This window comes from Dermacentor albipictus, chromosome 8 (assembly GCF_038994185.2).
Source record: "Dermacentor albipictus isolate Rhodes 1998 colony chromosome 8, USDA_Dalb.pri_finalv2, whole genome shotgun sequence".
Lineage (NCBI taxonomy): Eukaryota > Metazoa > Arthropoda > Arachnida > Ixodida > Ixodidae > Dermacentor > Dermacentor albipictus.
This window is the reverse complement of record NC_091828.1, coordinates 30,950,358-30,972,859: the sequence shown is the minus strand read 5'-3', so window position 1 is coordinate 30,972,859 and position 22,502 is coordinate 30,950,358. Positions and strand designations below refer to the sequence as shown.

Here is a 22,502-nt window from a genome sequence, read left to right as displayed (position 1 = left end):
AATGTCATCTGACGTACACCTCATCCTTTTATCTTCGTGTCCGTATGGCCTTGTTTGAAAAACCAGTTTCCAATTTAGGATTTGAGGCCTAAGTGCAGCTGTCTGAGGGAAATTGTATTTTTGTTGTGAAAAGTGATTTGGCGGCCTGCAAACAAAACGACACTTTGTAGGTGACGATATAAAAACTATTCTCGTTGGTGTACAAATATTTATTTCCCTTTTTATTCAGCAAGTGATATGTAATACGGTGAGCTTGGAGGAAATTTCTTCTCTATACGTGAGGCGGTCGTTCATGCATGACGAGGCTTTCGCCTTCTGGTTTAAATACACAATGTTCCTCGTAGCTGAATTTCGTAGCCTGTAAATTAGAAAGCGCTGATGTTAGTACATCTGACTGGAAGGACGCTGACATGGATATTGTTTACTCACATGAGGTTCCTTTTTCGACGCGTAGCCCCTGATCTTCTCCCATAGTCGCACTAAGGCATCATTGCATAGCCTTTTCTCCTCTCTTTTCTGAATTTCGCCTGTAGCGCAAACGAAAAAAACCATGTGTTTGTACCATATATATATTTATATATATACATATATATATATATATATATATGTATGTATATATATATATATATATATATATATATATATATATATATATATATATATATATATATATATTATAAAGGAGATTTCTGACTCTGTGCACACGTTCGTTATCTTCCTTACAATGGCCCCGCGGAAATAAAGGAGCCATCCTTGCGACTTAGTTTTCTGGAAGAACGGTAGAGTGGCGGTACGGCTTGAGACGCTGAACGTGGACGACTTCGCGGTTACGACGTCGCGTGTCGGACGGCGGCGTTAGCGGCTCAACTAGGTAATTAAAGGGAAGCTGAAGAGTCTGTCGAATTCAATAAGACGCTCATATACGGATGCGAAAACTTTATAAACCATGTAGGTAAAATTTGGTTTTTTTTTTTTCAGTTAGGAGCGACGTAATCATCGGTTGAAATTGCGCTGTAGCTCCGCCCCCCGTCGAATGCCGCGCTCTGCTGCTGACGCTAACAATGCGAGCGGAGACCGGAAACCGCGGTGCTGTGACGTCAACTCTAGTGTTTCTTTCCTTCGCAGCGTCCGCGACCATGCCTGACTGCGCTTATTTTCGCGTGCGTGCCATCGTAATCTGCTTCGATCGACTCTGCATTCCTTAGTTGGTGCGTCTGCGTGTATGTAGAGTGGTAGTCAACGCGCGTGGTAGTCAACGTGAGCGGTAATCAACTCACGTTGAGCGGTAGTCAACGTGAGCGGTAGTCAACAGATGAAGGTCACTACACGTACTGCATGAATCGGGCAGCTTTTCACGCGTTTAAACCGTCTTTGTAGATTGCCGACAGCTTTGGACAGCGCACAAATGCCGACGATCGCATCCCCGCTTACGTTCCACAAGGAGGCACGAAAGGAGGCAAGAAACGAGCTCACTAGATTGGCGAAAGATCAGCGAGATCATTAGATCACCCGCTGTGGTTGCTCAGTGGCTATGGTGTTAGGCTGCTGAGCACGAGGTCGCGGGATAGAATCCCGGCCACGGCGGCCGCATTTCTATGGAGGCGAAATGCGAAAACACCCGTGTACTTAGATTTAGGTGCACGTTAAAGAACCCCAGGTAGTCAAAATTTCCGGAGTCCCCCACTACGGCTTGCCTCATAATCAGAAAGTGGTTTTGGCACGTAAAACCCCATATATTATTATTATTATCACTACATCGCTTTGCAAAAAACATACTCACCAAAGAGCATTTCCAACACGAGGAGATCCCAAGACTTTACTTTCGTTCGCGTCGAAAGCTCTGCTCGCACCAGCATCGTTTCCTTCTTCGAGAGGCCGGCTCTTCGCAATCGGCTCTTACATTTAGGGAGTAACGCCGAACTCTTCAGAAAAACGCAGTCTCTGTAAATTTTCCATTACCGTCTCAGAAAAACAGCACCAAACTACCTGGCACCGCGCTTCATGTGTAGCGGCAGCGGTCGGTTACTAGAGTTGATGTCACGAGGCGCCCGACCAATCACAAGCGGAAACGAGACGCGCGAGCTGGGCGTGTCCGCTGCTGCATTTTTCCTCGAAATAAAATATATTTGCGCTTTATTTCGCTCAACTTCGATACGATATTCGAATTCGGAGGTTTGAAAATCATTATGTACAGCTGTTCACTCATTTTTTCTGGAAAACCTTTCAGCTTCCCTTTAACGGGTGATGTTCGCTCGATAACGCGGTATGGCAGGTCGTACTTCGGAAGGAGTTTTCAAGGGATCCCAGGCGTGCGGTGTGGCACTAATAACCAGACGAGAGCGATCGGGAGAAAAGTGGGAGTCACGTTCTGGACATCGTGAACGCCTTTTTGATGGTTCTGGTCGCCCGAGGTGAATCTGCGGGCCAGTTGGCGACATTCCTCGGCGTGTCTGGATGCTTCCGAGATCGGCAGGCATTCGGATTGGTCCGGCCGGTAGGGCAGAATGGTGTCAATTGTGTGCGAAGGATGACGGCCGTAAAGAAGGTAAAAAGGTGAGAATCCGCTAGTTGCCTGAGTCGCGGTGGTTTAGGCGTAGGTGCCAAACGGAAGAACTTGGACCCAATTAGAGTGATCAGGTGAGACATACATGGCGAGCATGTCACCAAGAGTTCGATTAAAGCGTTCCGTGGTACCGTTAGTCTGTGGGTGATAAGCAGTTCATTTACGATGAACAATAGCGCATTCAGCAAGCAGTTGTTCGATGACTTCAAATAAGAAGGCGCGGTCTCTGTCGCTTAAAAGTTCACGTGGACCTCCTTGACGAAGGAGAAAATGGCGAAGTATGAAATTGGCGACTTCCTGCACTGTAGCGTTTAGTAGAGCAGCACTCTCCGCATAACGGGTTAAGTGGTCTACCGCAACTATTATCCACCTTTTGCCGGTAGGAGTCTACGGAAGTGGCCCGCAGAGATCCATGCTCACGCGAACAAATGGTCTGGATGGGCATTGTAAAGGCTGGAGGTCACTGGCAGAGTTGTGGGGTGGTGCACTCATGACAAGAGCGGACGAACTTGCGAACTAAATTGTACATTCCCCGCCAGTAAAGCGGCGTCGAAGTATTTCGTAGGTCTTGAAGACTCCCGCATGACCACAGTGAGGGTCGACGTGGAACGAGGAGCAGAGCTCTGATCGCAAGATTCTCGGAATGACGAGTAACCAGGTGCGTCCCTCTGGGGCATAGTTGCGTCGATATGGTAGCTGGTCTCGTATCGCAAAATGAGGAACTTGGCGCCGAAGCGTACCTGACACCGGAACTTTCGACGCATCTGAGAGAAGTCGAGCAGAGATGCAGTCCCGGGATCATTACGCTGTGCAGCAGTGACACTGTCAACATCAAGAGATGATAATGTGCCCTCGCAAGAGGAGTCGTGACTGGTCTTCGGGGGAAGCGGCGTTTGGGATAGCGCGTCAGCGTCGGAGTGCTTTCGCTCGGAACAGTAAACCACGCGGATGTCATATTCTTGGATTCGCAATGCCCAGCGGGCAAGGCGGCCCGATGGATCTTTCAGCGGCGACAACCAACATAGTGCGTGGTGGTCGGCTACTACGTCAAATGATCGGCCGTATTAGTATGGGCGAAACATCACAAGCGCCCACACAATGGCCAAACACTTCTTTTCGGTAAGGCTGTAATTGGTCTCCACCTTGGTTAACGTGCGAGTCGCGTATGCGACGAAGTATTCTATGCGGCCAGTTTGACGCTGTGCCAACACAACGCCAAGGCCTACACCGCTTGCATCGGTATGGATTTTGGTTGGCGCTTGAGGGTCGAAATGGCGAAGAATGGTTGGCGTCGTGAGAAGACGGCGCAAAGTTTTGAAGGCGTCGTCACACGCTGGAGACCATGATGAGAGATCTCTAGCGCCACCAAGGAGCTGCGTGAGAGGCGATATAATTGACGCAAAGTTTCGAATGAATCGTTGGACGTAAGGGCAGGGGCCGATATAACTGCGGAGCTCTTTCATGGTGGGAGGTTTTGGGAACGCAGTAACAGCGCGCAGCTTCTCGGAATCCGGATGAATGCCCTCCTTTGACATGACATGGCCAAAAATTGTGAGCTGACGAACAGCAAATCGACACTTCTTCCGGTTAAGTTACCGCCCGGCGTTGGTCAAGCAAGTGAGTACGTGCTGGAGGCGGAGCAGGTGCGTTGCGAAATCAGGGGCAAACACCACGATGTCGTCAAGATAGCAAAGACAGATTTCCTATTTGAGGCTAAGCAGAACATTATCGATCAATCTTTCGAACGTAGCAGGTGCGTTGCAAAGTCCGAAAGGCATGACGGTGAATTCATACAAGCCATCTGGTGTAACAAAGGCAGTTTTCAGGTGATCGGTCACTGCCATCGGTACCTGCCAGTAGCCTGACCGCAAATCCAGCGAAGAACTCGACTCCCTGCAAATAGTCCAGAGCATCATCGATGCGTGGTAATGGGTGGACGTCCTTTAGCGTGATCTTGTTCAACCATCGAAAATCAACACAGAAGCGTATCAAACCATCTTTGTTTATGACAAGGACCCCGGGAGAGACCCATGGGATTTGGGAAGGTTGAATGACGCCTCGACGGAGCACGTCAACGACCTGGTCTGCAATGACGCGGCGTTCCGTAGCGGACACGCGATATGGTCTTTGTATCAGCGGTGAGTAAGAGCCAGTGTCAATGTAATGTTCGACCATCGATGCACGGCCAAGAGATGTTTGCGCAACGTCGAAAAAACGGCGGAAGTGCTGAAGGATTGCGAGAAGTTGAGATCGCTGCGAATGCGTCAGATCTTCGGCGATGAATTGGCTGAACACACCGGACCATGTTGAGTCGGGTACGGAGAGGGCGCTCAGTCCATGGACGGCAGTAGAAGGCACTTCGTCGAGGATGGAGACAATTCGTGTTCAATTGGCCGACTCGACGTAAACAAGGCATACGCGGCGAAGCAGTGATAGCGGTGATAAAAGATGATTGTAAATCGGCATCGTGCTGACTCCGGCGGCAAGGTCAAGAGCTGCAAAGGACAAAGAAAGCGCTTTTCGGGTAACAAAGTAATGAGAGGGCATGAAGAAGACCGTCCCGTCAGATATGGTACTACAGAAGACTGGTACGAATGTCGAAGAGCACGGGGGAATACTGGTGCGTTCTTTCACGACGATTTTAGCGGCAGGATGAGCATCAACGGAGGCCAGATCGCCAAGGTGGGAAAGTTCAATCTCAGCACGAACACAATTGATGATGGCATTGTGGCCTGAGAGAATATATATATATATATATATATATTACGCGTAACCTAGACGCTGGCTTTCGTGATATGCCGATTAGCTAGGCATTCGCGCCACACGTCGCTCCCTTTATGCCGCGCGAGACGAACAGTCCGCACTAACAACTCTACTCGCACCGTTCTCTTTCATATTTAAACCGTGTCCCTACATAACCATAATACGAAATATTGACACGGATTCACGTGTAGAGCTGAGCTCAAATTTCGCAACAGGGAATAACGTAATTATCGGTGAACACTTTTTTTCCTCCATTGAATGGGATAGTACCACCGCATTACTTGTGGCGTCCTGATCTGCAGCTTGTTCATGCACGAACTATGTGAGCTGTTACCCCAGGCGCACTCGAAGCGGTTCTGAATATCTGCTTTCTGTTTATTGTAGCTAATGGTTTTGGAGACTACTACTTCCAGTTATGAATGCGTTAGCGTTATTTGGTGGTACCCCAGACCCGTCGCACGAAAAGTGTAATGGCTTGTATCGCCACCACAATGCGTAATTTACCAAATTAAGACATTTTATCGCTATAGTAATGTAAATGTAGATCTCTGGTAATCTTATAAGTGATAACTGAAACGGGGTTTCATAACGTTGGACCACAGGCGGACGGGCAGCATGACGGGCACAGCAAAGAAAGCTCGCGGCCTGCGCTAGCCCCACCCGCCCAGAGAGTAACTCATTGCTGCGTGCGTTGCTTCATCCCCACAACACCATCCCCACATCCCCACAACATGAACAAATGAGCACCTGAAGGACGTCGGATAAAAACGCACGGTTTCTGTCGCTGAGCATTTCGCGCGCTGCGCAATGATGCTGGACAAAATGACGTAAGGTGAAGTTCTTAATGTCGTGACCACTGGCCGAAGGAAGCGCTGCCGTTTCTGTTTACCGCATTAGGTGGTCGACGGCGACGATGGCATATGTGTTACCGGCGAGAGAACACAGGCGGGGACCATAAGGTTTGATTCCGACGTGATCGAAGGGACGTGTAGGACACCGTAAATGCTGCAGGAGACCAGGCGAATCGGAAAAAGGTTTCCGTCGTTGCCACAATTGGCAAGACCTAACGTATTTGCGGACATATTTGTACACGCCACGCCAGTGATAGCGTTGTCGGAGCCGCTAATGTGTTTTCAATGCACCAGGCTGAGCATGTTGAGTGTCAGCATGAAAGTATGCACATACATCGGACCGCATGTGGCTAGGGACGACGAGCAGCCAATTACGACGATCTGGTGGATAGTTGTGACAATATTATAGTTCGTCCCGTATCGCAACATGCGTGGCTTGGCGGCAATGTGCACGTGGGTTTTCAGACGTTGACAGAGCAGAAGGACCATCCAGAAGGGACGCGATTCAGGGGTCTTCGCTCTTCAGAAGGCATGTCTTTGGCGGTAAGAGCAGCCAAGGCAAAGGCACCAGTTGAATGCGGTTGTGCAGTCACATTCACGGGAGATCTGGAGAGCACAACCGCGATAGAGTGCTTTCGCCCCGGTCGGTGCACCACGCGAATGTCAAACTCTTGCAAGCCAAGAGCCCAACGTCAAAGGCGACAAGAAGGATCCTTGACGGATGCCGACAAGCGTCGTGCGTGGTAGTCGGTCCCGACATCGAAAGTGTAACCGTATGAATAGGGACAACACTTCTTTGTTGCCCACACAATCACGAGCCACTGTTTCTCAGTTACTGATCAGGTGGATTCCACGTTGGCGAGAGCACGGCTAGCATAAGCGACAATATACTCAGAGAATCAGGGTTTGCGTAGCGCGAGTACTGCACCAAGGCCGACGCCGCTGGCGTCCGTGTGTACTTCGGTTGGTGCAGTCAGATCGTAATGGCGCATAATGGCGGTGAGGTAAGCAGATGCCGTAATGTAGTGAAGGCATTGTCGGCAGGCTTGGGTCCAATAGAAAATTACAAGGGCTAGCAAGGAGCCTCGTAAATGGTACTATGATGGAGGCAAAGTTCTGGACAAAGCGATGAAAATACGAGCATAAGCCCACAAAGCTGCGCAGTTCCTTTAGGCTGGTCAGCTTAGAAAACTCTGCGACGGCCCGAAGGTTCTCTGGGTAAGGAAGATTCCCATGTTTTGAGACTACATGATATATTATGGTGAGCTGGCGAGCCCCGAAGTGGCACTTCTTCAGGTTGAGTTGAAGCCCTGCGTTGCAAAGGCACTGGAAAATCATGCGCAGATGGGCGAGGTGTGTCGCGAAATCGGGGGAGGGGGGGAACATGACGACGTCATTTAGATAACACAGACATATCTGGCATTTTAGGCCGCGTAAGATGCTGTGCATCATTGGCTCGAATGTTGCAGGCGCATTGCAGAGTCCAAGGACATGACTGAGTTCGCACAGACCATCCAGGTAACGAATGCCATTTTTGGACGGTCACAGTCGTCCTTCGTAACTTGCCAATAACCGGAACGTAGGTCGAATAAACAGTATTCCGCGCCTTGTTGACAATCTAGGGCGTATTCTATGCGGAATGAAGGTAAACATCTTTTCTAGTAATTTTGTAGAGACGCCGCTAATCCACACGGAATCTCATTGACCCGCGTTTTTTTCTTTACCAGCACATGGGGGATGAGCAAGAACTACAGGAAGGCTTGATGACTCCATGCTGAAGCACGTCGTTAACTTGCTCCGTAATTACACGACGCTCTTCCGGTGATGCACAATAGGGACACTGTTACAAAATGGTGTTGATTCCGGTGTCCGTTCTGTGAACAACAGTGCTCGTTCGATCTAATAATATTTGGTGGAAATTAAACGAACTTCTGAACTCGTGGATCCGGAGTGAGGTTGCTGTCGATGGAAGGGAGAAATACGTCCGAGGACACGTCAGCGGATGCCAGATGCGGTGTCAATGCGTTCAGCTCAGGCTTCGGACTTTGCTCGAAAGAATCAATAGGCGCGATAACATCATACACGACTGACGGAACGTGGCCAAGCGGGTCATTACGGCATCAAGTGAGAGGGCATGAGGTATCCTGGTGATGTTCAAGAACGGCAAATGGCAGTGACGCACGGTGGCGGCGGCTGAATACGGTAGATGGCGTGAACACAACTGTGGTTTCAGAAAGGTCAGCACAGCAAAGAGGAACAACGATGGCACTGAGCGGGGGTGGGGGGGGGGGTGCGATGGTGTCACCGTCCACGACAAGCTTGTTAACACTAGGTACGGTCACATGGGCCGAAGGTGCATCGCCAAACACGACACAGTTCCACCTGAGCGTGAGCGCAGTATATAATTGCGTGATGGCGCGTGAAGGCTCTCCCAAGGATCACATCATGGGTGCGATCTTGTACGCGTTCCAAAATAGAACGGAGGTGGTCCGTTCCACCGAGCCGCACACGCTTGGTCAGTTTGAACGGTGTCGAACGCCATGACGTCAGTTGTGAAGTGATATCTACTGTCAATCATTCCGTGTTGTCTGCTATCGGACGAACGCAACGGAACGGACCGCCAATTTCGCGACGGAAAGAACGGACCGCCTCCGTTCGAGTTTGGAACGCGTACAAGATCGCACCCCATGTGAGCGCGAAGTCAACACAATAAAATCAATGTTCTACAGTGTGCCTCCAATGACGACTTTAATCGTGGAGGCTGCAACCGGATTAATTAGCTGTGCGCTTGCAATACTGAGGAAAATGCTGTGTGTCGGGTTGTCACTTTACAAAGAAAGCGACAAAGTTTCTGACTAATTACGGATATAGTGGCACCGGTGTTGACGAGCGAAAGAGCTCGAACACCTTCAACCAACAATATCGTCGAGGCAGAAGCGAGGACTTAGACAGGTCGCCAATGACGCAGCTCGTGTCTCCGAAGCTGCGGCAGTCAGTTTTTCGTCTCATCACTGGATCGGAGACGCATAGTTGACAAAGAACGGCGTCGGGGTGAGGGTGAGCGACGGGAAAGGAAGCGATGAAAGGCGGAGTCAGGCTGAGCGTTTGCGGTGTACACATCATGTGGCGCGTCCTTTGGCGTGTACATGTACTCTAAAATAGGTTTACACCCTTTCGAATGTATATCTTCCACACAACGATAATCGCCATATCCCTTGCTTGGATTTCCTTTCTTGAAAACACCGCGCCCGCTACTTTCGTGTCGAGAATGCTGCGTCAGACTGATAACGCGCATGCCGTTCATGACTGCGAAGTACCGGGCTCGCAGAGTTAAAGAAAGGAAACGCGGCCAAGACTGATGACGATTATCATTGTGCGGCAAGATACGACTCAAAGAGTGTGTACACGTTTCTTACACTGTTAGGCAAAGTTACACCCTTTGGGGTGTATCTGTTCCACACCACGACAATCGTCATCTGCATTACTTGCGTTTCCTTTCATGAAAACGCCTCGCCCGCTACATTCCTCTCGGGAGTACATTGTCACGCTGCCAACGCGCATGCCGTTCGTTACTGGGAAGTACTGGGCTCGCCGCGATAAGCAAATGAAATACGGAAAAGACAGATGTCGATTATCGTTTTGTGGCAAAAGAGTGTAGAGTGTAGTACTGGGACCGGAAAAAACAGTCGCGGCAGCGTGGACAAGGTGGCATGCGGAGCTGCGGCGAAGTGCGGACGCAAGAAGCATGCAACGTGACTTGGTATTCTACAGGTGTAGCATATGGGTTGGCCCTCAGCAGTGCGCCTCGTATTTAAGATGTGCTACTGTGCACCAGGGAACGGTGCCGGTGGCTGTCGGAGACGTTGAGGGGCGAATGCTGGCAGTCGACGCGGTGGCTGTGTAGCGGCAGCTCCGTAAATGAGTAGTGCGGCAACAGGTGGGCATCGGCTGAGAGGCGGGCGGCAGCACCTCGGAGATCTGCTCCTGAATAACTTTTGCGGTAGGTGGCGCTAGGTTGTGCGCAGGCACTTCTGCAGTCGGCTGATGCGACAAACACGACAGCTGCCGTGCCACTCCCTCAGAAACATATACGTTGATTTGCCACAGTAACGTACTGCGGTTACCACCTATGCTTAAGGCGGCAAGGGAATCGTCTGTTGCGTTTGGCCGCCGAACTAAGGCGCGTTGTTTACGTAGCTTCTCAAATCTCTGGCCCAAGGTTGTAAGCTCCACGACAGTGCGGGGGTCTTTGGACAGCAACATTTGAAAGGCGTCGTCGCCAATACCCGCTTAATCATCTCTTGCTCGGTCGGAAAGGATTCAGACGCTTACACAAGTCAATCACGTCTTCTATGTAGGTAGCAAAATTTTCGCCCAGCTGCTGCGCGCGTCCGGGGAGGCGTTGTTCGGTGTGGAGTTTGCGCACGGCGGGGCGGTCTAACACGTCTGCGAAGCGTTTCTTGGACGCACTTTGTGTATCAAAACCGCACTCGTGGTTGTGGTACCCCAGGCTTGCGATGTCTTTGAGATGAAACGAAACATTCTGTAGTTTCGACGGGTCGTCCCACTTATTGTGGACGCTCACCTTTTGGAATATCGTCAACCAATCTTCGACATCATAGCCATCTGTTCCACTAAAGAAAGGAGGGTCGCGCTGGCGCAGCGCGCCGGTTACGAAAACCTGCGGGGATTGGGCGACGGCCTGCTCGTTGGTTTCGTCAGGCCTTGTAAGGGCAGTTGGTAGCTTCCGACTTCAGAGCTACAGGTTTGACTACCCCTCCCCTCCACCACTTTGAAAGGGGGTTTACTAACTTTGGACGGCAGGTGGTCGCACCGCACAACGGGCAGAGCCAAGAAAGTCCCAGGCGGTGTCAACTACTCGCGATCTGTGGTCGGAGGTCCCGCCCAGTGTCCCTTTGCTGCGTGCGTTGTTTCATCTCGACTACATAGGCAACAATTAAACAAAAGAAAAAAAAACTGTTAAGAAAGATAATACACATGGAAACGTACAGCGCTGCTGCTAAGGGGCCTCATAAAGTAGGGGTGGGCCAGCAGAAATTTGGATGTGCATGAAATTGAAATTTGGGACTGGGCGAATACATTTTTTTTGGGTTGGGAGGGCAACTTAATTTGGAGATCACCAACATGAAGGTTTAGGGCTGGCCAGCCTAAATTCATGGGTGGGCCATCTAAAATTGGGGGGGGGGGTGTGGTGACGATACATTAGCAGTTCCCACATCAGATGCAGTGGAGACCAGTGGAGTTTCCGCATTCTTTTTGTCTTGACAAACCATCTTCAAAAATCTTTTGAATTCCTTGGAGCTCATGTTTAAACTACTTTTCTTTATATCAGGTGATTATTTCACTGTATTTTTGTCTCATTATTTCTCATGGACAGAATGTAAAATGTGTCGAGGTCACTATGTATATTTTAAGATGAATGAAATTTTAGCACCTTATTATTTTTTTGAGATCCCACCTCTACCGCGTGTTTTCTGAAATGCTTTCTGAACTCCTTAAGAATAGATAAGATAAGATAAATAAATGATATAAGCTTGATTTCCTTTACCACTTAGCATTACGTTTGGAAATGATTTGATGTATGAATAACTAAAATGTTTATACGAATTAACCTAATTAGCTTCATACCACAACAACCTTGCGGTTGAGGCGTAGCATCCAAAGGGCTGATAAGAACTTGTGGAATCGCAAAAAGCTCGACCCCACAAAATATTTTGCCTAATGAATTCCGACCATTGCAGGTAGAAAAAATGAAACAGAAAAGCTGAAGAGCGCAAATGTCACGCTTTTATTAGATGTCCATGAGTGACGTCACAACTTGCGTCTCCCTCCAAGCGAGTTTCTTTATCAGGCTGCATTCCAGCTCGCTTTAACTTCGCCCAGCGGTGAGGTGAAACGAGTCACATCGGTCATAAGGGAATAAAATGTTTTTATTCTATGTTTAACCGCTGTGATCCAATAACTCCGTTATATATGTGTGTTTGATGATAACTTTCATAGATAGTTCTCTGCACTTTTTAAGATGTTCTTAAACGGGTGACGTCTCCATTTCAGTGGCTAATATTTCTGTAGTATTTTCTCCACTACAGTACTAAAGAAGGTGCCGCCTGTGATTTGTAACCCTGGGAGCTCATTTTGTACGTTTTCCTGCGTATCACTACTGTTTCATTCATCTGAATGATTGGCTGACACCACTTATTTCTGTGACGTCACTGATTACCATCCCCTTCTCTTGGCACCCATGCTGCAATTCTGATATACCAATGGTAATCCACTTTTCGCGTTACACCGCCTTCCCAGCTACATTTCTTTCTGATAATGAGTTATTACATCGATCACTACCGCTTGCTCTGTAATCAACACCACTGTCTTGGTATTTCATAACGTCTTCAAGAGTCACATATTTGTCAGTTTAGTGCATATGTAGATACTATATGAGACGGACAGAGAGAGAGCTACCGTAGCAGCTGAATAAATACACTATCATACGTGTGATAAAGAGGTTGGTTAGGCTGCAATCGGCACAGCTACACTTATTAACATTTTCACCAATTTAACCTTATTTACGTTAAGTCAATGTAACACCTAAACTTCTATTTTCCAGTGATCTTATTGAAGGCTTCTTGGTCTGTTGGACGTATATCGTTAGCGCTAGAACCGCATTTTAGAACAAAATGCAAAACATACATACTAGTACAAGATGAATAAAACATTTTTGCCAGCTATCATTACAGCCGTGCGTTAATAATTCATTGGCGAAGCTAGAAACAACAACATCATATCTGTTTATTAAGAAAGTAACATTGTCACCACCCCATGACAATTCTTTTATCAACTAAATGTATCACCCATCTACAAGTAAGTTACGAGAAGATGACAGCCAATACAGCCTCACATGGATTCCTATTCTGAATAAAGTTGCAAGTTGCTGACTTGAATATACGGTCCTTGTTTAACTGCACCCTATTGTCGGTATGCAGGTGTTCCATTATAGAGGGGAAGACGAAGAAGACGAGTTCTTGATCAGCTGCTAGTCCTGCTTCGCTCTGGTTTTTTCGGTTAAATTTGTGCGTACCGACGCCCCCGAGGCGGGTACGATATCAAAAGCAATGACGGACGTTCCGCCTCCTCTGCCGCCAAGGTTGGGGGCTGGCCATCAAGTTGCAAGTCGGTCTGCTGCGCTCGACCACCTCAACGCGACTCTGCCAAGGTCATCGAGCTGCTCAGACATCGAGGACATGGATCCTGCGGCGGATATACCGAGGTGACAAATCGTCGATTTAAGAGGAAACTTCATAGGACATCAAGCGTGAGTGAGCTTAACTACAATAAGCCGCCCACACAGCAAGCGTACACAATCGCCTACATCCCCGTCGCTGCTACAGGCAACCTCAATTCCCTCAATAGGCAAACTCTCACTGCCTATCTCGAGAGACTGGCTCCAGGGAAAATCAGAGAGGTCCGAATTAATCCCAGAAGAAACATACTTACTGTTGATGTGACTACACGAACCATCCTCGACACTTTGAAAGCTGTAACTGAGCTAGGCAATATACTTGTCCGCTCATTCATCGTACATGGAGGCAGCACCACCGCCGGTGTTATTTACGATGTCGATACAGATATTGATAATGACGATCTCCAAACCCTAATCTCCTCAACTGTCCATATCATAGACATACACCGTTTTGGACGGTCGAGGTGCATAAAACTCATTTTTGAGGGAGAGATCTTACCAACACATGTAAAAGTGGGCTATGTGCGACATCCTGTCCGTCCATACATCCCTAGGCCCTTGCAGTGCCGTAAATGCCAGAAAATCGGGCATGTGAGTGCTGTGTGCGTTAACAAGATGACATGTCCGCGCTGTGGTTGTGACCATGATCAGTCGACGTGTGCTGGCTCTGACTTGAAGTGCCCTAACTGCGATGGGCCGCACGAGGCAACGTCGAAGGACTGTCCTAAATTAAGGACTGAAATGTCCGTGCTAAGGAAAATGGTACGAGATAGATCTACGCACAGAGAAGCGGCTACCAAGGTCCACCGCCACCAGAGGCGCTCACGTAATCGCAGAAGGAGATCAGCATCGACAACCGGACAACCTGTACTCCAGGAAAAGTCGTCGCGCGCTCCTGCTACTCCTCAAACGTCAGAGCCACCTTTAACCACGTCTACTCTTCTGAACACCAAGGACACTACTATATGGCCTTCCCTGCCATCTCAGAGTCCAGAAGTGCAGCCGGAACGCCAGCATGAACGTGAACCTTCATCGTCGGATGGGCAAATCAAGGCAATGCTTGCACAGTTGCTACGTTCCTTGCGAATGCTGCTCATGGGAGTTAAGACGCCCATTGCCAAGGCTGCGGTGCAAATTCTCGACGCACTAGAACCAGTGCTTGCTGCTGTATAAAAGTTAGTAAACGCCATGGCATCATCAACTTCAAGGTTGTCGCTACAGGAAAGGATAAGCGGTTCCGTAATATTCCAGTGGAACGCACGAGGTCTACGGGGTCGCCTGGGAGATTTTAAACAGAGAGTGCTCAAGCATCGGTTTCCAGTTATCGTAATATGCGAGCCGAATATGACATCGCCATTTAGACTCTCTGGATATGAACAATTCGCGTCTGCTACAAGTGGAAATACTAGCAAAGTTTTACTATGTGTGCGATGTGACCTCACGTATTCGCTAAACCAAGTTCCGGTGCATAGCAGCAACGAGTACGTCTCTATAACACTGAAGCTAAAGCGCCGGATAATCTCGATAATCGGTGGCTATATTTCTCCCAGGGGAAGATTTGACTCTGGACACCTGAAACTTGTTCTTGACTCTTGCCAAGGACCTCATATTATTGTAGGTGATTTCAACGCGCACCACCATCTTTGGGGTAGTAGGATCACAAATCTTCGAGGAAGTCAACTTCTTAGCTTCACAAGCAGCAATGATCTTGACATCCTGAACGATGGCTCACCTACGTTTCTTCGTGGCACAACGCACAGCAGTTGCCTCGATTTAGCTATCGCTTCACGATGTCTTTCGTCTTCTGCTGCCTGGTGCACAGATGCTGAAACGTATGGCAGTGATCACCTACCTATGTATGTACAACTGAGATGGTTTACAAGACTTCCAAGTTCTCATACGCGACGCACTGACTGGGATGCTTTTCAGAACAAGCTAGAAGAATCCTGCAACAGTGTCATTTCACCGAAAGAGATTGAAGAGCGCATTATAGCTGCAATGCACGCAACAACACGCATCATCCAAACATCAAATTCAAGAACATCCGTTGACGTTACATATGAAGAGCTGCGGGCAGCCGACGTCGCGCCGAGAGGAAATACAGGCGAACTAAATTGATATCAGACTTGAGAACGGCACGCCGTGTGCAAAAGAAAATTCAAAGATACTTGGACAAGCTCGACAGACAACGTTGGAGGACCTTTTGCACCAGCCTGGACCCACGAACACCGTTGTCCACAATATGGCATGTTGTACGAGCACTACCATCTCCTCCACAACAGCTACGTCCCTTCCGAGCTTTGGCTATCATCCAGACGCGCAGTGAGAAGGAAATCGCGGAAGATTTCTGCATACACCTCTCTGGATCTACAACATCGATAGCTTCAGTGCTCAGGTGTGCTCCTCCAACAATGGACGATCGCCTCGACCTCCCGTTCACGCTGCAAGAGCTACGTGCAGCGATTTCCTCTTCAAGACACTCAAGTGCGCCTGGTCCTGATGGCATTACCTATTCTACCTTGCGCCATCTAGGCCCTCGAGCGACTGAAGAGCTCCTGGCTTTATACAATCTCTCTTGGTCCTCGGGAACTGTGCCTGCACACTGGAAGACAAGCAAAATCGTGGCATTATTGAAACCAGGCAAGACACCCCATGCTATGCTTTCCTACAGACCTGTCGCGCTTGCCAGTTGCATAGGTAAAACCATGGAACGTATGGTTTTGACGCGCCTGGAGTGGTTTTTGGAGAAACGTAATATATATCCAGACGCAATGACAGGTTTCCAAAAGGGTAGGTCGTCAATCGACAGCGTCATTGACCTAGTGACAACTGTTGAACATCAGAAACGCCGCCGTCGATTAACCGCTACTGTCTTTCTTGATATCAAGGGTGCTTTTGACAACGTTCTACATGATGCAATTTTAAATGCCCTAGAAGAATGTGGCGTCGGGGGACGTATGCATCAGTGGATAGCCAGCTATCTTCAAGAGAGAACGATATTCATGACAACTCCAGACGGTGAAACAAAGAACCACCCCGTCTATCGTGGAGTGCCTCAAGGAGGTGTATTGAACCCAACCTTATTTAATATTGTTCTCATTGGACTGGTCAAAGAACATGCAGGCACAGTCTCGATCTCTGTGTACGCAGACGAGATCTGTATATGGACCACGAGCTTAACGCGCTTGCAAGTGCAAACGAAGCTGCAGCGCGCGGTGTTGATAACGTCGACATACCTAAACAGTCGCGGACTGCAGTTCTCACCGGAAAAAAGTGTGTCCATGGCGTTTACACGGAAGTCAATGGCCTGCTACCCCGTTATAATTGATGGAAAGATTATACCTTCAGTAACACACTACAAGTTTCTCGGAGTCATCATCGACCGTGACTTATCTTGGTCGAAGCACCTCTCCGGATTAAGGAAAAAGCTAGACAGCTTTACTCAGATCATTCGACATATGTCTGGAAAATCATGGGGCCCATCCAAGTCATCTCTTCTGCAGCTCTACCAGGCACTTTTGGTTGGCTACTTCCGCTACAGTGCGCCTGTACTTTCTCGGATTTGTACAACTGCTGTACGCACACTTGAAAGTGCTCAGGCTCGCGCACTGAGAATTTGCCTTGGACTACCACGATGTGCGTCTACTTGGGGCACGATTGCAGAGGCACATGCGTGCCCAGTTCGAGTTTATCTGCAACATGAGCCATTGCGAGTGCATCTTAGGCTACTGACCAGACACAGGAATCATCCACTCACGAACGTCACAAGCGTACGGTCTGTGTCTGCCTACTGAGAAGCCGTGTTGTCGCAGCAAGACTTATTGCCGTCGGACTTCCAACCATATGACATACCCCAAGTTCCACTCTGGACGATGGCAAAGCCAATGGTGAGACTCTCAATCCCTGGAATAACGAAGAAGTCGAAGATGCCGCTTGCTGGGCTCAAGCATTTCGCGCTATCATGCATTGCTTACATGTATAGATATTACGATCATGTTTTTACAGATGGTTCCGTGACACAGACCTCTTCCGCGGCGGCCTACACGGTGCCAGGAATGGGAATCGCACAGCGATTCAAGATAGGACACAGGACGTCGTCTACAGCAGCTGAGTTGACCGGAGTTCGAGAAGCAGTTCGCTGCATACTGCAACAGAGTCTCGAGAAGTGGACAGTGTTCTGTGACTCAAAACCAGCACTGCAACTCATCAGCAATTATATGAGTGAGAGAACGGCATATAGTCCTCTGGTTCATGACATCATGTCTCTACTTGCTGAGGCGTCACACCCCGGACATACCATCGTGCTGCAGTGGATTCCTGGCCATTGTGGAATAGCTGGAAACGAACAGGCTGACGCGGAAGCAAAAAAGGCGCACACTGACGGAACTATTATAAAAATTCATTTTTCCCGGTATGACATTAACGCCTTGCTCCATACCTCCCTTAAAACTTCTACGGCACGACATTGGGACAACCCCGAACATCGACAAGAGCGCCTTCATAGACTTGACGCTGGCTTACAATTCCGGCTTCCACTTCGGTTGCGGAGAAGCCAGGAAACACTCATTCATCGATTACGGCTGGGTGTTGCATACACCCACCGATACCTTCACAAGATTGGACAAGCACGGGACCCTGAATGTAGCGTCTGTCACACTCTCGAGACAATAGCTCACGTACTTTGTGTGTGCCCTCAATATGCGGCCGAACGCAGAAAACTCAAATCAATAGTTGACAGCTTGGACTCCCGTCCCTTTTCAGAAGAAAAGGTTTTGGGCGCTTGGAGGAGTGTTCACTGTGCCCAACGTGCCATGAAATTACTTTTGAACTTTTTAAGTGAGACTGGTCTAGACGATCGCCTTTAGAAGCTTTGAGACGTGCAGTCAATACGAAATGTGTTTGCGCTACAACTTTTTGGGACAATATTACTTTTTGTATGGACAAGATTACCGTTACGTGTATGCGCGTTCACTGCGCACCCGCATATTGGATAACGTGTATATAGTATCTCATTGTACCCATAACATAATCACCCGCCACCTACCTTTCCCTGTATTTCCCACTTCCCCTTTCCCCAGTGAGGAGTAGCAGGCTAGAGACACGCTCTCCAGGCCGACCTCTCCTCCTTTCTGCTCATTAAAACCTACTCCTCCTCCTCCTCCATTATAGATATCCCATTTTCACTTCCACAGTATTAGCGAGAACGTACTACAGACCACATTATTGAACCGTAGTTTTGCGGATCGTGTAATACTCCGTCAACCAAAAAGTTGAAGCTAAAGGACGCCTCCCACCGCAAACCAAGAAAAAGAAAAAAAGAAAGATAGTAAGCTATTTTTACCTGTAACCGCACTTATAAATACTGCAATGACAATAGTTCCGATGAAAGCGAAGAAGCTGCTCCAGAAGTATGACAGGCGAAAGATGAAGAACGTTCCTTCAGTCCTAGAATGATACAGCGCCAAAATGTCGAATAAGAACTCTAGACTCTCAATGATCTCAACAGTGTTTTCAGCTATAGATGCTGCTTGGTAAATGCATTATTGGACGCCATTGGCACGACACTTCAGCTCGAGGTGAGAGGCATATCTACATCCACGTCTGTTGTAGGCGCATAAGCGTTTTATTTAAAGACCATAATCCTTTTTTTGAGCACAGTGTTCATTCGATAAAACAAACAAGAAATATTGAGTTCAATTTTTCCAACAGCATTGCTTAGGGCTTAATATTTACCAGAATTTTTCGAAATATGTAAAAAAGGAAAATTTGTAAAGGCACAACTTTCATGCAACACTCTTCCCCATCAATTGAACGCATAGCGCTGGTTGATGCAAGATAAGCCTAACTGGTTTTGTATTGACGACCCTTTTATGGTGACAAGCTCAAATGAGGTAGTACACTACCTCAGAAACAATCAATACAAAGGCATATCAGCCTGATCCATCGATATTAGGGATTTGTGCTACTCCAGGCCCCAAGCAGCCCTACTGCGATGCATTGAAGACTGTATAGATAACTATGACGTAATTGCATTCCCAACTAAGGCAGGCATTTCATCGAGCGGGTTCCTAGGGCTTCTAGAGTTTATCTAAGGTGCAACTTTGTTGAATGTGACGGGATCATCTATCTTCAGGACGAAGGAGTGTGTATCGGGTCATGCCTGGCCCCTGTTTTGAGCGACTTGGTTCTCGTCCATCACGACAGACGTCTACAAGAAAAACTCGCGACACTAAAGATTTTAAAAACCTTTGCATACGTGGAGGATTACCTCGTAATGTATGATTTCAATTCGAATAACACTGAAACAGTGAATGACGTTGCTGCCGCGTTCAATGAACGTCTTCACAATCTGGTTATTACACAAAAGCTACCTCACAATAATGCTGTCCAGTTTTTAGTTGTGAAACTAAATTTGACCGCCCATCATTGCTGTTGGGAATATCACTCTACGGAAACAAAAATACTACTTCCGCTTGCCTCGCCACATTCAAAGTTGGTGAAGCGAGGAATCGCAAACCTTTCTTTCAGGAATGGGCTCCGCAAATTATGCCCCACCGGCTAAATGAAAGTATTATGGCAAAGAAGTCCGACACGGCTGTGGACGACACGAAGGACGTGGACAAGAAGACGCAACAGCGTAGGCTTAGCCGGTACAAAAACCAGGAACAGCGTCTAGCCCGAGCCCCACTTCAGTAGCGCTGGCGATCCGGCTGCGGAACTCGGCACGGCGCACTTCTTCTTCCTTACAACTTCCCCCCTCGCTGAAGACGGAGCCGCACAGGAGGCCTAAGGCGTGGTGAGGACGAAGGGCTCGTGATACGGCTTGAGCCGATCTACGTGCACAATTTCGCGGCCTCGGCGGCGCAGGTCCATAGGGGGCGTCAGAGGTTCGATAGCGTAGTTCACAGGAGAAGTTTGGCGTAGAACCCGGTAAGGTCCATGGTATCGGGATACGAACTTGGAGGAGACACCTTGTGTCGAAGTAGGAGGCACCCACAACCAAACAAGAGCGTCAGGCGAAAACTGGTGGTGGGGGCGCCCGTCGTCATGACGAAATTTATGTAGCGCTTGTTCTTGCGTTGTAAGGGAGCGAGCTAGTTGCCGACATTCTTCTACATACCGGGCGGCTTCGGAAGCCGGTGTACCTTCTGATAAGTCGGGACGGTAAGGGAGAATAGTATCGATGGGAAAGGATGGTTCGCGGCCATATAGAAGAAAGAAGGGAGAAAAGCCCGTCGTTGACTGGGGTGCCGTGTTGTAGGCGTACGTGACATAGGGAAGGATGAGGTCCCAGTTGGTGTGGTTGGAGGCGACATACATTGAAAGCATGTCGCCAAGAGTTCGGTTAAAGCGCTCTGTCCATCCGTTTGTATGCGGGTGATATGCACTGGTACAGCGATGAATGATGCGGCATTCAGCGAGAAGCTCTTGAATGACGTCGGCGAGAAAGACGCGACCTCGGTCACTCAGGAGTTCGCGGGGAGCGCCGTGACGTAGAACGAAGCGGTGAAGCAGGAAGGAAGCAACGTCACGAGCCGTCGCGGCTGGTAGAGCGGCCGTTTCTGCATACCTCGTGAGGTGGTATACAGCTACAATGACCCAGCGATTGCCAGCAGCTGTGTATGGCAGAGGCCCGTAGAGGTCTATCCCAACCCGGTCAAAGGGCAGCGAAGGGCATGGCAAAAGTTGCATTGGTCCAGAAGGGCGGCAAGGATCAGGCTTGCGGCGTTGACATTCTGTGCAAGAGCGAATTTACTTGTGCACAAATGTGTACATACCACGCCAATAAAACCTATGACGTAGTCTGGTGTAGATCTTGAAGAGACCGGCGTGTGCGCACTGAGGGTCGGCGTGGAACGCGGCGCATACATCAGTGTGGAGCTGCCGAGGTATTACAAGCAGCCATTTGCGGCCGTCGGAACTGTAGTTACGGCGATAGACAATTCCGTCGCGGATGGTGAAGTGCGAAGCTTGTCGGCGTAACGCTCGGGATGGTGGGCGTGCAGGTGAATTAGAGATGTAATCTATCAAAGACGAAATCCAGGAGTCCTTGCGCTGCTCCAAAGCCATGTCGACAGAAGCGAATTGGAGAAGTGGGTCGTCTAGGACAGACACACTGATAATGTCGGCGTGGACAGGCGAGCGCGAAAGAGCATCGGCATCGGCGTGCTTCTTGCCTGAGTGGTAGACAAACCGGATATCGTACTCTTGGAGCCTCAGTGCCCACCGGGCTAGGCGGCCGCAGGGATCCTTGAGAGACGACAACCAGCAAAGTGCGTGGTGATCGGTGACGACATCGAAGGACCGGCCGTACAGGTATGGGCGAAATTTTGTGATGGCCCAGATGATCGCGAGACATTCTTTTTCCGTGACGGAATAGTTCGCTTCAGCTTTCGTCAGAGTACGGCTTGCGTAAGCAACAACATATTCTTGGCAGCCGGGCTTTCGCTGGGCGAGCACAGCGCCAAGACCAACACCGCTAGCATCCGTATGGATTTCCGTGGGAGCAGTTGGATCGAAATGGCGCGGTATCGGTGGTGTTGTGAGCAGGCGACGTAGCGTCGCGAAGGCATCATCGCAACTCGGGGACCACGCAGAAAGATTGGGGTCTCCCCGAAGAAGCTCTGTCAGAGGTGCCATAATCGAAGCGAAATTTCGAATAAAGCGTCGGAAGTACGAGCAGAGGCCAGTGAAACTGCGCAAGTCATTTAGAGACGTCGGCTTCGGGAATTCATTAACAGCACGGAGCTTAGCGGCATCAGGGAGAACGCCGTCCTTCGACACGACATCTCCGAGAATTGTCAGCTTGCGTGCCCCAAAGTGACATTTTTTCAGATTTAGTTGGAGGCCAGCGTCACTGAGACAGCGTAAAACCTGCTCCAAGCGATGAAGGTGAGTAGGAAAATCAGGTGCGAACACTACTACATCATCCAAATAACACAAGCACGTGTTCCATTTGAGTCCTCGAAGAATAGTGTCCATCATCCGCTCGAAAGTCGCGGGCGCGTTGCAAAGTCCGAATGGCATCACACGAAATTCATATAAGCCATCCGGTGTGATGAAAGCA

At 48.9% G+C, this 22,502-nt stretch overlaps 1 protein-coding gene across 2 annotated transcripts in view; it reads right to left on the bottom strand.

The window, feature by feature from the left end:
- Positions 1-218: 218 nt before the first annotated feature.
- Positions 219-22,502, bottom strand: part of LOC135912816 (sodium-coupled monocarboxylate transporter 1-like) — a 161,365-nt gene continuing 139,081 nt past the window's right edge. For both annotated transcript variants that reach the window (XM_070523223.1, XM_070523225.1), the window contains 3 exons: positions 18,777-18,880; positions 430-527; positions 219-358 (listed from right to left, as the gene is read on the bottom strand). In XM_070523223.1, coding sequence (XP_070379324.1) covers positions 272-358; positions 430-527; positions 18,777-18,880 — 289 coding nt within the window. In that variant the 3' untranslated portion in view covers positions 219-271. The remainder of the gene's footprint in view (positions 359-429; positions 528-18,776; positions 18,881-22,502) is intronic.